Source organism: Nasonia vitripennis, chromosome 2, assembly GCF_009193385.2.
Source record: "Nasonia vitripennis strain AsymCx chromosome 2, Nvit_psr_1.1, whole genome shotgun sequence".
Classification (NCBI taxonomy): domain Eukaryota; kingdom Metazoa; phylum Arthropoda; class Insecta; order Hymenoptera; family Pteromalidae; genus Nasonia; species Nasonia vitripennis.
In genome coordinates, this window is record NC_045758.1 from 10,365,367 (window position 1) to 10,381,795 (window position 16,429).

At 41.6% G+C, this 16,429-nt stretch overlaps 3 protein-coding genes across 11 annotated transcripts; 2 read left to right on the forward strand and 1 right to left on the reverse strand.

Moving 5' to 3' along the window:
- Positions 1 to 1,236: 1,236 nt before the first annotated feature.
- LOC107980631 lies at positions 1,237 to 8,796 on the reverse strand. 7 transcript variants are annotated; one of them, XM_031922815.2, is made up of 7 exons: positions 8,552 to 8,731; positions 2,807 to 3,546; positions 2,688 to 2,729; positions 2,478 to 2,616; positions 2,233 to 2,404; positions 1,723 to 2,172; positions 1,237 to 1,417 (listed from the first exon to the last, which is right to left on the reverse strand). In XM_031922815.2, the coding sequence occupies exons 2-6, from the start codon at positions 3,544 to 3,546 to the stop codon at positions 1,727 to 1,729; spliced, it is 1,539 nt and encodes a 512-aa protein (XP_031778675.1). In that variant the 5' UTR covers positions 8,552 to 8,731; the 3' UTR covers positions 1,237 to 1,417; positions 1,723 to 1,726. The 7 variants fall into 7 exon arrangements, with proteins under 7 accessions (XP_031778675.1, XP_031778672.1, XP_031778673.1 ...); XM_031922812.2 differs by having other exon boundaries at positions 1,723 to 2,404; XM_031922813.2 differs by having other exon boundaries at positions 1,723 to 2,404; positions 2,807 to 3,549.
- LOC116416108 lies at positions 4,661 to 6,484 on the forward strand. Of its 2 annotated transcripts, XM_031922818.1 has the most exons (5): positions 4,663 to 5,405; positions 5,483 to 5,524; positions 5,596 to 5,734; positions 5,808 to 5,979; positions 6,040 to 6,484. In XM_031922818.1, exons 1-5 carry the CDS (start codon positions 5,008 to 5,010, stop codon positions 6,468 to 6,470), a joined length of 1,182 nt encoding a protein of 393 aa, XP_031778678.1. In that variant the 5' UTR covers positions 4,663 to 5,007; the 3' UTR covers positions 6,471 to 6,484. The 2 variants fall into 2 exon arrangements, with proteins under 2 accessions (XP_031778677.1, XP_031778678.1); XM_031922817.1 differs by having other exon boundaries at positions 4,661 to 5,405; positions 5,808 to 6,484.
- Positions 8,797 to 9,950: 1,154 nt separating the features above from the next.
- Positions 9,951 to 11,979, forward strand: LOC100679501. Of its 2 annotated transcripts, none has more exons than XM_008214530.3 (5): positions 9,951 to 10,094; positions 10,164 to 10,389; positions 10,463 to 11,001; positions 11,090 to 11,396; positions 11,470 to 11,979. In XM_008214530.3, exons 2-5 carry the CDS (start codon positions 10,224 to 10,226, stop codon positions 11,871 to 11,873), a joined length of 1,416 nt encoding a protein of 471 aa, XP_008212752.1. In that variant the 5' UTR covers positions 9,951 to 10,094; positions 10,164 to 10,223; the 3' UTR covers positions 11,874 to 11,979. The 2 variants fall into 2 exon arrangements, with proteins under 2 accessions (XP_008212752.1, XP_016838571.1); XM_016983082.2 differs by having other exon boundaries at positions 9,970 to 10,094; positions 10,146 to 10,389.
- The last annotated feature ends 4,450 nt before the right edge of the window (positions 11,980 to 16,429 follow it).

Consider the following 16,429-nt stretch of genomic DNA (forward strand, 5'->3'; position numbering starts at 1 on the left):
ATGTAGTGCTGAAACGCAAAACGGAACGTTCCAATATAATGCGCTGTTGGCGCTGCTGGCAGTACTGCGAATCGTGAAAGTGCGCGAGCGTGACTAGCTGTAATCTCGTGTTCATACCGGCAACCATGTCAATGCAACGGGCCGAGATCCCTTTACAACTTTGCATGAAACAATAGTCGAATTATCGCTTTGCAGCTAAAATGTTCAGAACCAGGTCTTCACCACTTTTTAAAACACGACGAGGCGATAACGAGACGAGACTCAAAACGATCAACGAAAACAGCAGCCAAAACCCCGGGGCCGTATCCTCTAGCTTATATGTGGACTATAACTTTGTGGTTATGGAAGACATGACTTGTCGTGTGGATCTTTGTCGATCACATATGTTTTGTGGTGGACGATAGACGGAACGCGACCCATGACAGTCATGACGGTCACATCGCGCGCCAATTATGAAAATGGACTCGACTACAGGCGGAAAAGAAAGAATAATTGAATTATTTTATTTCCTTTTAATAAAATTGATGATGAAACGTTTTAAAAATGTAATTATGAATAGTTATATTATTAAATAAAAAGAAATATGGATACCTTAGCTCACAATAGTATTTGTAAATTTATTGTATTCCCAGCCGCAATGAAAAAAGTTTATTATAAAGTTTAAGAGCTTTAACAACCTTATACATTATTATTAAATTACATTAATATTGATATATTTATTGTATAGACTTGACAAAGGATAGGAAATAAGTTTAAAGCGAATTGCTCAACAATTTATATTGTTATTTACAAAAGTTTGATTCCTTATTATTATTTATTATGAAAACCTTTTTTATTTAAATTTCTATAATAGCATATTACGCATCTGCGGAGGTAAAAACAAGTACTATCCTTGATGACAGTAAAATCAAAATAAATATATCAATATTAATGTAATTTAATAATAATGTATAAGGTTGTTAAAGCTCTTAAACTTTATAATAAACTTTTTTCATTGCGGCTGGGAATACAATAAATTTACAAATACTATTATGAGCTAAGGTATCCATATTTCTTTTTATTTAATAACATAACTATTCATAATTACATTTTTAAAACGTTTCATCGCCAATTTTATTAAAAGGAAATAAAATAATTCAATTATTCTTTCTTTTCCGCCTGTAGTCGAGTCCATTTTCATAATTGGCGCGCGATGTGACAGTCATGACTCGACGATCGAGAAATTCTGCAGAGCACGGCGTGCCGTCGTTGTGCAGGCACCTTGCTTGCACGTTGTGCAATTTATTCAAATTTTTGCGGGAATAAATAAAAATACTTTTTTATATGAAAATATTATTTATTTATATTTTAATCAATGATACAATATATACAGTCATAAAATTTATAAAAAAATAAAATTTTAACTTGATTTTCTTTCCTGAAACATACAATAAATATATTTGTATTAATATAAAAAAGTAATAATAATGAATTCATTTATTAATCTGATTTATTAATTAATTTATTAAAAAATGTAAAAAATTATAGTACGTTTTATAAAAATATGCATTAATTATAACATTTAAAAATCTAACAAAATGCAAACTAGTGTTGTACAACTAATTAAAAATAAAAGAAAATAGAATGAAAATGAAATGTTATAATTCATGCATATTTTTTATAAGCTGAAAGAAATAAATTAAAATCATACATATAAAAATAAATAAAATGAAAATATGTCACCTATTTAAGAAAATTGTGGTGCATAGTTGGGACTGAAGGTGAAGTGTTGTTGGAGTGTCTGAGTATCTTCCTCTAGATACTCCAACTGCAACGTGTCCCTGTAACCTTGAATAGCCCCAACTCGCATTAGGCGTTCTTCTTCTTCGCTGTCGATTTCGTTGTTTCCATCTCCGTCGTCCTCGATGCCGCCGTCGTCCCCGATGCCGTCGCGTTCCTGGTTGCCGTACCCTTCTTCAAAATCGATGTTTGCACCGTTGTGTACAGCATCCAGTCTTCGTCTCTGTAGTAGAGGCTGTCCATCATTAACATCAGCATTGTTGGTGGCTGCACGCTTCATTTTCTTCCGCCTATACTCTTCTTCTTCTTTTATGCTCTTCAGGGCCTTCGTCATCGCTGTTGCAAACGTCGATTTATCGGGGTCGTTAATATTTTTGTTTTCCGACATGGCATCTAAAAAATAAAAAAATGGCATTAATATAGTTTCGATAAATATAAATGGAAATAACGTACCTTCACAAGCAGCAGCGAAACGAGTTTCGTTGAGCGCAACTATATTGGCTTTTTTGGAGCCCAGCCAGGTAACGCCGGTGACAAGGCTTTCAGTGGTCTTAAAGCACTTTTTCAAATAAAGTGCTGCAGCATCCGATGCATTAACCCCTCCGATGTAGGCTAAATAGGTAACCTGGAAAAAAATTAAAACATTTAAAATGAAACTACATAACGTCGAAAATATTAATTAATAATAAAACACTTACAGCGTTATTATACTCTTCGTCGGAGACTTTGTCAAAATTGAGGAGGTTCTCCACAGTCTCGAATGGAAAGAATTGCGGCATTTTCTTGTTAGCTCTATTCTTTTTATTGGAGAGCTGCTTCAAGATATTCAAGCATGCGCTGAAATATGAAAATATATAATAGCTATTATTGAAATAAAAATTAATATATTTAATGCTACTAAAACATACTTCGCGGTTGTTTCAAGTGCGTCCATTCTTTCTCTGATGCTTCTGTAATGTTAAAAATTCTATATTAATAAAAATTCCATTAATATATCACAAAATTAAATTTATTTAATAAAGCTTACCTCTGCTCCTGCAAGACCTCTTTGACCAACGATACGAGATCCAAACCACGAGTCTGGTCCGGTATTAGTGTTTGAGTGGGTGGTGCAGTATGTGTGCGTTGTAGTTGTGTGTTTAGCGTGCGTGATTGTATGTTATTGCCTTTAAATGATTGTTCCTTGTTTAATGATCGTGTTTGTGTTGGTGGTGTGGTATTTTGTGTGCATGCTGGTTGTGGGTTTTTTGTGCGTGATTGTACATTGTTATGTGTAAATGATTGTTCGTTGTTTAATGATCGTATTTGAGTGGGTGATGTGGTATCCTGTGTGCGTGCTGGTTGTGCGTTGTTTGTGCGTGATTGTACATTGTTATGTGTAAATGATTGTTCGTTGTTTAATGATCGTGTTTGAGTGGGTGGCATGGTATCCTGTGTGCGTGCTGGTTGTGTGTTTTTTGTGCGTGATTGTACATTGATGCGTGTAAATGATTGATCATAGTTTAATGGTCGTGTTTGAGTGGGTGGTGTGGTATCCTGTGTGCGTGCTGGTTGTGAGTTGTGTGTGCGTGATTGTATGTTATTGCGTGATTTCGCAATGATTTTTGGTTTGAATGGTTTTTTTTTTTGTGTAGATGAGCTGCCTAACGGAGCAGAAGTCAAACTCCGATTTTCAGATGCTGCTCGATCGATCAATTCCATCCGGTTTTGCATTTTCGCCAGCGCATTGCACGATGAAATAGCTCCGGTATCTCGATGTTTTACCATCTGCTAACAAATAATGGCAATTAATTATATTCCATTTGATAATTGTACGCAATGATTAAAATTTTGAATTAATGAAAAATGCTCTACGCGCCATATAGATTAATATCGATTATAATAACATTAAGATTTTATAAAACGCAAAATTGAAAGGCTATAAGGGGTCCGAAATTCAATAAATATTATATAACTAGTACGTAAAAAAGATGATTGTCGTGCGAGAATAGTTTATCGGCCGATCGATGTAAATAAGTCAATTAATTTAAACTATTTGAAGATGAGACGATAGCATTTTAACAACGACGAAAACTCCTAACTGACATTCGCCTGATCCTGGCCAATATGGCATTCTGAAACACTTATCCTGTACTTCGTCCAATCTAATTATACGTTTGTTTGGTGACAAGGAAGAGCAAAGAAAAACTTCAACATCTGACGAAGGACAAGGGAGAGTGAAGAAATTGGTAACTGTAAGATAATGTTTGACAAGCAGATAACAATCATTATTCTCGTGCAATTTGATGATATTTTGCAAGACGCAGAATGATCCATTTTTGAGATAAATCGTACTATCTTGCTTATCAACAGATATACAGTACATCCCTAAAACAACTTTTCTATACTGAGTATAATTAAAATCATGAAATGGAACGATTGGTCCTCTACCATGTTCACCAATAAATCTAATTGAATTAGCGGCCAGATATTTACGAACATTAACTTGGCAATTTTCAGTTCGCCTATTGCCAATCTGTTGTAGAAGCAAATTTGGCTTCCTACACATTTTTCTAAAATAACTTATATTATTTTCGTATGGAAAAGCAGATATAGATTCTAATGACCCAAAAGTTCTCACATCATCTGCAAGATGCAACAAAGTGTGAGTATTGTAAGAGAGGAATTCATCGCCATAAACATCAGAAGCTGATTCAACGAATAGTTCGAGCCACTCTTCAGCAGTATTAATATATAGCCTTTCAATTTTGCGTTTTATAAAATCTTAATGTTATTATAATCGATATTAATCTATATGGCGCGTAGAGCATTTTTCATTAATTCAAAATTTTAATCATTGCGTACAATTATCAAATGGAATATAATTAATTGCCATTATTTGTTAGCAGATGGTAAAACATCGAGATACCGGAGCTATTTCATCGTGCAATGCGCTGGCGAAAATGCAAAACCGGATGGAATTGATCGATCGAGCAGCATCTGAAAATCGGAGTTTGACTTCTGCTCCGTTAGGCAGCTCATCTACACAAAAAAAAACCATTCAAACCAAAAATCATTGCGAAATCACGCAATAACATACAATCACGCACACACAACTCACAACCAGCACGCACACAGGATACCACACCACCCACTCAAACACGACCATTAAACTATGATCAATCATTTACACGCATCAATGTACAATCACGCACAAAAAACACACAACCAGCACGCACACAGGATACCATGCCACCCACTCAAACACGATCATTAAACAACGAACAATCATTTACACATAACAATGTACAATCACGCACAAACAACGCACAACCAGCACGCACACAGGATACCACATCACCCACTCAAATACGATCATTAAACAACGAACAATCATTTACACATAACAATGTACAATCACGCACAAAAAACCCACAACCAGCATGCACACAAAATACCACACCACCAACACAAACACGATCATTAAACAAGGAACAATCATTTAAAGGCAATAACATACAATCACGCACGCTAAACACACAACTACAACGCACACATACTGCACCACCCACTCAAACACTAATACCGGACCAGACTCGTGGTTTGGATCTCGTATCGTTGGTCAAAGAGGTCTTGCAGGAGCAGAGGTAAGCTTTATTAAATAAATTTAATTTTGTGATATATTAATGGAATTTTTATTAATATAGAATTTTTAACATTACAGAAGCATCAGAGAAAGAATGGACGCACTTGAAACAACCGCGAAGTATGTTTTAGTAGCATTAAATATATTAATTTTTATTTCAATAATAGCTATTATATATTTTCATATTTCAGCGCATGCTTGAATATCTTGAAGCAGCTCTCCAATAAAAAGAATAGAGCTAACAAGAAAATGCCGCAATTCTTTCCATTCGAGACTGTGGAGAACCTCCTCAATTTTGACAAAGTCTCCGACGAAGAGTATAATAACGCTGTAAGTGTTTTATTATTAATTAATATTTTCGACGTTATGTAGTTTCATTTTAAATGTTTTAATTTTTTTCCAGGTTACCTATTTAGCCTACATCGGAGGGGTTAATGCATCGGATGCTGCAGCACTTTATTTGAAAAAGTGCTTTAAGACCACTGAAAGCCTTGTCACCGGCGTTACCTGGCTGGGCTCCAAAAAAGCCAATATAGTTGCGCTCAACGAAACTCGTTTCGCTGCTGCTTGTGAAGGTACGTTATTTCCATTTATATTTATCGAAACTATATTAATGCCATTTTTTTATTTTTTAGATGCCATGTCGGAAAACAAAAATATTAACGACCCCGATAAATCGACGTTTGCAACAGCGATGACGAAGGCCCTGAAGAGCATAAAAGAAGAAGAAGAGTATAGGCGGAAGAAAATGAAGCGTGCAGCCACCAACAATGCTGATGTTAATGATGGACAGCCTCTACTACAGAGACGAAGACTGGATGCTGTACACAACGGTGCAAACATCGATTTTGAAGAAGGGTACGGCAACCAGGAACGCGACGGCATCGGGGACGACGGCGGCATCGAGGACGACGGAGATGGAAACAACGAAATCGACAGCGAAGAAGAAGAACGCCTAATGCGAGTTGGGGCTATTCAAGGTTACAGGGACACGTTGCAGTTGGAGTATCTAGAGGAAGATACTCAGACACTCCAACAACACTTCACCTTCAGTCCCAACTATTGACCACAATTTTCTTAAATAGGTGACATATTTTCATTTTATTTATTTTTATATGTATGATTTTAATTTATTTCTTTCAGCTTATAAAAAATATGCATGAATTATAACATTTCATTTTCATTCTATTTTCTTTTATTTTTAATTAGTTGTACAACACTAGTTTGCATTTTGTTAGATTTTTAAATGTTATAATTAATGCATATTTTTATAAAACGTACTATAATTTTTTACATTTTTTAATAAATTAATTAATAAATCAGATTAATAAATGAATTCATTATTATTACTTTTTTATATTAATACAAATATATTTATTGTATGTTTCAGGAAAGAAAATCAAGTTAAAATTTTATTTTTTTATAAATTTTATGACTGTATATATTGTATCATTGATTAAAATATAAATAAATAATATTTTCATATAAAAAAGTATTTTTATTTATTCCCGCAAAAATTTGAATAAATTGCACAACGTGCAAGCAAGGTGCCTGCACAACGACGGCACGCCGTGCTCTGCAGAATTTCTCGCCTGATGCAGATGGGAGGTTACATAGCTAGTCGACCTCGCGCGCTCACGCAGTATCACGATTCGCAGTACTGCCAGCAGCGCCAACAGCGGATTCTATTGGAACGTTGTTTCGCGTCCCAGATAACAACGTGTCGGCACAGAGACGTCCCCGTGACGGCACGAGAAGGCGGCATCCACGACAGCACGTGACGTCCAGCTGCCGCAGCACAGAGACGGCACGGCGAGACAGCACGACGTGCCGTCTCTGTGCCGTCTCTGTGCCAGCAGAAAACGCTACCGGCGGGGAGCGATTTTATCGCATATAAAAATAACGCTAAATAAAAATTAGTTAGAACGCATAACTAAGCATCTACATCATAAATAATTAATAAATTTTGTTATATAGTATAAAAAAAATTTTATGTAAGAAAAAAAAATCTGCCGGGTGTAGGGCTGGAACTCACGATCTTTGGATCAGAAGTCCGAAGCTCTAGCCTCTGAGCCACAACTCTTCTTACAATTTGATGCACAATTGCACCTAATAATCATCGCTAATAATTAGAATTATGTAATAAAATAATGTTTAAATGTAATTCGGTTTGGAGAGAATAAAAAAAGTAATAAATGTATGCTCTTTACTAATTAAAGTCCATAATTATTAATAATGCAACATTCTGAGCACGCGGCACGCGTGCTGTCGCTGTGCAGTCTCTGTGCCGTCGCGTACAGACGCCCTAGGTCGAGACAGCAACTGGACGGCACAGTGACAGCACGACGTGCGGCACGTCAAGAGCATGCTCTGCAAAAAAACGCCCGCCAGATGTCCCCGCTTGATAGCACAGAGACGGCACACGGACAGCACGCCGTGCGGCACAACAAGTCTCGGTGGAGACAGCACGTGCTGTTATCTGGGGTTTCAGCACTACATATCGGAACGTTCCGTTATGTCTCGAGAATCTCGAGACAAAACGGAATACACCCAGAATGTAGCTTGACGCGCGCGAGATTTGAATTAACAGAACTCATGAGAAAAATCGAATTGAGTTCTTAGCAGAGTTATAAAGAAATGACAATATACAAGTGATTTATAATGCTAGAAGGATGATTAAAAATAATCTTTTAAATGGCGGAGTCGAGTTTATGACATCTCTCATCAACATATGGATCATAAATGAAGATAAAGCACGGTACTTTACCGCGCAAACAATATTGTCATCTCGAATAATCTTTAGAAATTCATCAGCGTTTATTAATATAGTTCAACAACGTTATTTCTTGGAATTATACACTCTAAACCTAAAGTTGAAAATCTGGAAATGAAAAGATTAAAACCTACATTTCAAACTTTATGAATATTAAAAAGTGATTGATATCCTCAAAATGATAGCATTACAATTAAGTGTAAATCTGTAGAATGGATTTGCATAAAGATTAAAATCCATCAATCGATTACTTTTAAATACTTATAAAGTTTAAAATGAAGGTTTTAATCTTTTCACTTCCTGATTTTCAACTTTAGGTTTAGAGTGTACTCAATAATGAATGCCAACAATGAATAATAATTTAAAATGCATACACGGATTTCCGATCCCAACAACACAAGTTTTACTCCAAGCGCAGCCGCGTATGAGTAGCTCTCTCTCTCTCTCTCTCCACAAACATCCAATTTCCGCGCATAAGAAGCTTCACACTCAAACAAAGTTTGGCGCACAAGCTTGCACGTATCGTCCGAGTTAGCCAACACACTGCACGCAGCCCTTACATCCAGAGCCAAGTATTATCACTCTCCCGGCGGGTTTCTCGCGTCGCGGCGTCTCGCGCACACTGTGCAGCAGCAGTAGCACACACAGCAGTAGGAGAGGAAACGCAGGCGAAATTGGCTATTAAGTACACTGTCAGAAGCACGTCATCGCGCAGAAAGCCCGCCATTCTTCATCCGCATAAGCGGCTCTACGGGGCCACGTGTTACACGATGAAAAATGCCCGCGGGCACCTCGCGCAAACCAAGTAAATGCGCGCGACCAGCTAGCTCGCGTACGAAAAATAAAATCTTTTTATTATTTTCCCGCGCGCTATCTTCTCTCTCTCTCTCTCTCTCTCTCTCTCTCTCTCTCTCTCTCTCTCTCTCTCTCTTCGCTCTGTCCGCGTGTATACACGCCGCGAGAGCGTACGTGCGCGTCGGTTGAATGCAAGTACGTGTCGCTGCGTACTGGATTACTTATACCCTTCGCCCCCGACACGCCCGCGCGCGTGTAACGTATATGTATCACGCGCCAGAGCGACCGGCTGTCGCTGCGAGCTTTTTTCCGCACGTCGTCCTTCGCGGGACTGATGCTGCTGCACTTGCGCTGTGCTATTATATTATGGGCTTTGACGAAATTTCTAGTTGGCTGTGTACAGTTTTGACGAGCTTGTGCGGCTTTCGAAAAAGCAGCGTTTGCTTGTATTCGGACGATTTTAATTATAAATTAATTTTCATTTTAGGTTTGGGACGCAGCGTTTTTAATTTGAAAAAACGCGCGCGCGACAAACAGAACGTAAATGGAATTTCATTGAAATTCAGTCGACGTGTAAAGTTCTATTTGGATCAAAATTGCCACTGCTGCTGCCGCTGCATCTACCTGGTTTACGGCGGATAAAAGCTCGAGCTTGCAGCGAGTAAAGTTGAAAATATGTCGAGGAATATCCCGTGTAATTAAGCGGATAACCCGCGCGAGATTGATTAAATCGATGGGATAGTCATATACGCCAGCGGAATATTAATTGGACTACTTCGTCTTGTCCGATTGTATACTATACACAAAATATTGATGTAGCATATCGGATATCAAATGTTTTGGCGCAATCTATTCGCTTCTCACACTGGTCATTTTCAAATGAGTAACAGCTGTAGGCGTACATCTATTCGCATGTAGTGTTCCCGGAATTGTACAGGTTTCCATCATTGTATTATAGCTGGCCAGTCGCACTCTCTCTCTCTCTCTCTCTCTCTCTCTCTCTCTGTCTCTCTGGTCGAGTACTTGGTTCTTATAGATTTGAATATAGTCGTCGACCGCCTGCGTCCGTGAATATGTGCGTTGTCTGAATAGATATAGCTACGTGTGTATTCTTATTGTGAGGTAAAATGACATGTTTACGCGAGATCCAGCGTCCGGTTGTTATAAGAGTAGTCGAATTTATGATTTCAGCTATTTGAGTGCTTCGTTATACGTGTGTAAACAAGTTGAGATAAGAAAGACATAATTAAAATGGAGTCGGAGAGGAGCGAAAGTGAATCGCCTAAAGATTCTTCAACGGACGAAAAACCTTCGGACGATGATAATGAAGAAATGAGTCTCAGTAAACTTCCGCACGAGCCCCTCAGACTTATATTCTTAGAGCTACCGATTGTCGACAGAATTAGAATCCAAAGAGGTACGTTTATTCGCTGCTGCTATTTTCCATAACGTTCTTTTAAAATACATTGTAAAATGCTTCAAATTCGCAGTGAACAAGATGTGGGAGGTAGTGAGTAAGCAATCCTGGCTGTCGTGCAAAAGTCTGACTTTCAAAGTGGATGACTGGGGCTGCAAGTACTGGTCAAAGGGGGGAATAGATCAGGTTAGCTTTGAAAAGATTTTACAACGATGCAGTCAAAGTTTAAGGCGCATCGACTTCTCGAATTATTATGGTCCCGACAAAACTAAATTAACGAAAAAAAACGCGAGCCTCTTCACCATGATCGCGAAATGTTGCCCAAATATTACGGCTCTTAACATCGGCCGTTTGGAGGTCGATGCTAAGGGAATCGAATGTCTAGCGCACCGTTATTCAAAACTCACTGAATTCTGCATCGGCAAGTCTTACGCGATTAAAGCCGAGCAGCTTAGCGGACCGCTCACGCTCCTATTTCGAAACAATAACAATCTGCAACATGTCGAATTGAACATCGCGTCCGACGGAAAGTGTTTGTTGGAGCTGAATCCCGTAATCATGAAGAAACTCGCGGTGGTCAATGGTTTTGGCGCTGAGCAGACTATTTGCCTTGTAAGTAGCCCAACACGCATGGAGTGCACGAATTTCATGCAATTTTTCATCCGATTTCGTATAACGGCGTCACTTGTATAATTCACAGGCTCTCAAGAGGTTTGAAAACTTACACAGCTTCGGCATCACTAATTATGCTAATTACGCTGATAAGCGTCAGTTTGATGACAATGATGAGTCGTACATGAATTTGATGTTGAAAGCGATTCGAGCAAGTTCTCAGAGCTTGCAAGAGCTCACGATCAGAAGCATTTTGTTCAATACGAACATCGATTCCAACATCTTCATATACTTCAAAAACCTTCGGAAGCTCGTGATCGAAGGTGACGCAGTAAAGCTCGACCTTGGAATTGCCATTGAACACTGCAAAAAATTAACTTGCATCAACCTAACTCGTAAATATAGTAAATCGTAAACCCATAGGTGTTGTCGTGTACACATTTTCTAAAATCAGAATTACCTTTGCAGTTTTTCCAGTGACGGACGATAAAATGGCGACTATCATGCGATTGCCCGAACTGCGAGAATTACATCTTTCAAATTTGAGGAAAATAACCGATGCTATATTCATCAATCGCATGGCATCTCTGAAGGTATTTAGTTGCACCCAATGTCCACATTTGACAGAGGCCGGCTTGAAAAGCTTGCTAGAAAATTCGTCCAAGAACTTGGAAAGACTCACCATTGCAGAATGCCCCAACGTCAATCTGGACAACTTGAGCAATCTCGCTAAGGAAGCGACGGGCTCTCGAAGCAACGGTCCACTTTTAAAAATCTTAGTGAAGCAAACGGATGAATTATTGTTGGTCGTGGATAAGAAAGTGACCCGCTTGTCGGATTACCTTGAACTAGTAGAATTTGTTTATGAATGATACCATAGTGGAGATGAATGATAGATGTACATATATTTTTTAATGAAATTGTAATTTTAAGAAATTTCCTTGCTATGAGAAATACAGTTTTCTTTTAATAATACAATATGTTTTGAGAAGTTCTTCTATCACTACCGGCGAGAAACGGACTAATTACGCGTTCCGCGCAAATATAAATCAGCCGCGGGCTTTTCGCGCTCGCGAGCAAGCTGGCGAGAGGGCCATTGTGTATAGCCTGCATAGCCCTCTGGGTGGCAAATTTTCGCGAACAATGGCGCCGCAGCCGGGTAAGTAGGTTTGATTCGCTCCGCTCAATGCTCATGAATGCATATTACATCGCGGCCAAAGACGTTCTCTCGCGCGCGATTCCCTCTAATGCTCTCCTGACTATACCTACTCTCGTGCCTTCTTCTTGAATGGAACACTGCAGTTTGTATACTCGCTATCTATTCCATGGTATTGGACGTTTTTTCGAAAACAATTTTGTACACACGCAGGTGGTAAAAAAAATCCATCGCTTTGTATTCGCGAAACTATGCATGTCGTGACAAAAGCTCGGCAAAAATGCTTCGCAGGAATTCTCGCGAGCTTTTATTTTTCGGAATTTTCAAAATAAAACGCCATAGCTGCAGGATAAAAGACGTCGGACCACGCACAGTAGTAGTCGTATTTTCGTAATTTTCCTCCTAAACAAGCCGCTCCTCTTTATACTCTCGTGGCGTATTAAAGAGGTTAAACCCGCGAAAGAAAGAGCTTGCGAGCTTGCAGTACTGCGCACAAACCGCAGCCCCGTGCGCGCTTAGCTTTTAAAAGCAGCGTACTCGCCTTAAAAAGCAGCTGGAGTTCATCAGCCGGGCCCGCCGGAAAGAGCATCTCCGCGCAGTGCCAAGGAAGAAAGCGCGCGGCGGCCAAGTTGTTTCAGCGCATCCGCGAGCGAGAGGAAGAGAGAGAGAGAGAGAGAGAGAGAGAGAGAGAGAGAGAGAGAGAGAGAGAGAGAAGGTCGGAAGTGAATCGCGCGCCCCGTGAACTTGAGTGAGAGGCAGAGGCTGGTCCTCTCCTCTACTATACCCATCCAGCCAGCGGAACTTGAGCGCCCGCTCGCGTATTTACAAAAGGAATCCGGAGCGCGCTTCGCTCGGCTGCTTTCGAGTGCGGAGGTGGCTCTCTCTCTCTCTCTCTCTCTCTCTCTCTCTCTCTCTCGTATGTGTGCGCATTCTCTTTCTCTCTATCTCCCAGCTCGAGGCGAGTGCCTAGTGCATTAACGCGGCTATCTATAGACTCTCTCGTTCTTGTGCGGCTAGTGCGCAGCGCAGCAGTCTCCAACTGTGCTACACCGCAGTTGCGGACTCGCAACTCGATCCTCTCTCTCTCTCTCTCTCTCTCTCTCTCTCTCTCTCTCTCGCTCTCTCTCTCTCGCTCTCTCTCTCGCTCTCTCTCTCTCTATCTCGTGGAGCCGTAGCGCAGGTATATGGCTATCGGTGTGGAAAATGCAGGCCTGCGACGTTTGATGATTTTCCAACTGCGCGCACGTGTGTGTGCAGGAGACGGGGCAGCGATTCCAACTATGCCAGTCGCAGCGCGCGAGCTTACGAGCGCAGGTAAACGCAGCTCGAAGGGAATGCGTTTGGTCCTTTATTCGCGCGTACAGGGGGGAGATTGTCACTCGTCACGCAGAAACCCGAAAATGTCCCTTCTTTCGTTTTATTGTGTATCAACGTACTTCCTCTTCATTGGCCCCGTGCGTCAAAGTAAAAATTTCACGCGAGCGGGCTTCGCAAACCCCCCTTTTTCCGTGCTCTTTTTCGCACCGTATAGAGGGAGCGCGCGATAGCGGAACAAAAAGTGGAAAAAAGCTACGGCGCCGAAAAAAAATGCCGCTGCATCAGAGACAGAAAGGTCCAGCGCCGGCGCGCACTTCAGAGGGACCGAAGGCTTCGCCGCGCGCCGGCGGTGCATGTGTGTAAATAACTGCGAGCTGCCGGCGGAGAGCACAATGCGATATCAGAGCTGACGCCGGAGCGAAAAATACTCGGCTCGATATAACGCGCGCAGCGAGTCTTGTCGAACGGCGACGCGAGCGTTGGCTGTATAAAGCGTGGACAAAAAGCAAGGACAATCAAGCGCAGCTTTTCCATTCATATGCGGATCGCTTTTTCTCAGAAAGAGCTGCCCGTATGCGCGCGCTCGCTTAGACAAAGGCGGAATCGCGAATTTGGCAAAAGTCGAGCGGTAGTGTACAATAGAGGATAGGAAAAGGCTCGCGCTTAGATATCCGACTCGGGTGCAGAGTGCGATTTTCGGCGATAACGCGGCGAACAATGGCTCGAGAGAGGCCGAGAGTCGAAATGGTGGAAAGCGACGCTTTTGGAACCTCGCCTATCTATGTCTCTCTTGGTCTTTTCCACTCTGATATAGTCTTATCTCGCTCTAACTGCGTTTGGAATCGCACACGGAGAAAAACTATCGCCATCGAGATCAGCATCAGCTGTAGTAGCAAACAAAACCGTTTTGGATTAGACTTTCTCCCACTGCTGGACGGCTGGAATTTTCAGCTCCCTAGCTTTCGGCTAGCAGCGGTAGGTGGCGCAAGAGCACTTTTTTGTTTCCCTCATTAGCTTGCGGCGCATTAAGTGTATATGTATACAAAGCTGTAGCATCTATACCAAAATATTAGCCTTGTTAGGCCTGCTGCTTGGGTCGTTCACGCTATAACTGTCCAGGTCTACTCATGCCTGAACGGAAAAACTTGTTTTCTTGTAGACGGAGAAAACAGTATACTACACAACTATAAGGGCGAAAGTTGGCTATTTCAAGCGAGTATGATGATATACAATGTTCTTCCCTAGTTGCGCAATATACTATTATTTTGGATCGAAAATATAATAACGATATTCGCGCAAAAAGCGGCCGATCATGTGAACGAGTCCCTCCAGCTTCAGCCGAGTACATTCTCCCGCATACAGAAGAGCTTCTCTCTTCGCCAGAAAGAGAGAGAGAGAGAGAGAGAGAGAGAGAGAGAGAGAGAGAGAGAGAGAGAGGTGGAGACTCCTCGTCACGGCGTAGATGGAACTTGTAGAGGAGAGAGAAGAGGAGGACCAGGCTAGAGACGCGTGTGTGAGGCGCAAGAGGGGGGAAAAGAGAGGTCGTCGCAGTCGCTCGGAATCTCTGGCATGCTAAGTGCCCCCTTGATTTACTCAATCACTCCAACTCGCCCACAGAACTCTCAGACCCTATAGCTCTTTCGCTATGTCTCGGATTTTGATCTCCTACACACACACACAAGGTATGCGGAAAACCGTTGCTGCCTTTTTCGAATTTCAAATCCATCGCTTCGCAGCCATATACCCTTTTCCTTCGACTCCTCGACTCCCTCTACGAATACACGTCGAAAAAGGATCAAGAACAGCGCATTTGCATGTCGATTTCCCCGCAGTAGCGCGAAAACAACGCCGTTAGCCCCTCAATTTTCGCCAAGCTCAAACCGAATCGACTAGGCTGCGCAGCTAATTTACCGAATGCCCAGAAGCGCAACCGCAGCGTCAAACTCGCACTCGCGATATGTACACGTCGCGGCACCTTCTTATCTACGCGCAGCAGAGCTTGCACCGCGATAGGGATTTTCGACTTTTGTTTTGATCAGATAAGCCGGCCGAAGCGGCCTCGAGCTGGCAAGCGGAGCGCAAATTGCCGCGTATACGTCCAGCCCAAGCACACAAACACTTGAATCTGCTCTCGTTATAGCGCTTGAAAAGCCCCTGGGTGTACAGAGAGAGAGAGAGAGAGAGAGAGAGAGAGAGAGAGAGCAAACAACGCGCAGTCGTCGTCGTCGCATGGCCGGCCGACGTTAGCCGACTCTTAATACTGCGGGCTTATCATTTTTCCCTTCTCGGAAGCCGCGTATCGTCGAGTCCAAGTAATTGCCGCACTGTGATTTTCTCCCGATCTCTCCCGTTCCGTGTATTTTCGTGAAAAGCTCCGCGATTCAAAAGCCGCGCGCGCATAAATCATATGAAAACGCAAAGAAAGCTCCACAGCATGAGCTTCACGCACAGCGTCGCTAATTCAACTGGCGCGCAGCTTCGGGGTGGTCAATCAATCGCGCGGCATATTTGCGCGCGCCAACTCGCGTACGCGCTATTAAATTCGATTAGCCGCAATCAGCGGCCGAATCGAGCGTAACACGCCGGCTAATGCGGCTAAGCTGACGCGCGCGCGCACTTCCTTACACTCGATAGTATGAACGAAAGCTTGGAATATATAGATGCGCATACGGCTATATAATTAGGGTATCGAGGAGTGCAGTGGGGTTATTCTAGAAATCGATCTACGCTCGAATACCCATCTTCAACTCACACAAGTGTGCGTGCACAGGCGTCCCTAATACCCATAATTAATCGTTCCCAAATCCGCAGCCAAGTATATATAGCGTAGAAAAGCACAGAGCTGAGCTTCTAGCGAGTAAAGCGCGAGAAATGGCGCATAATCTTCCGGCGAAACGTTTACTTCCCGCCTAAACTGGCCTTAATTTTTCAGCTCCTTCCTGGAAGATAATAAAA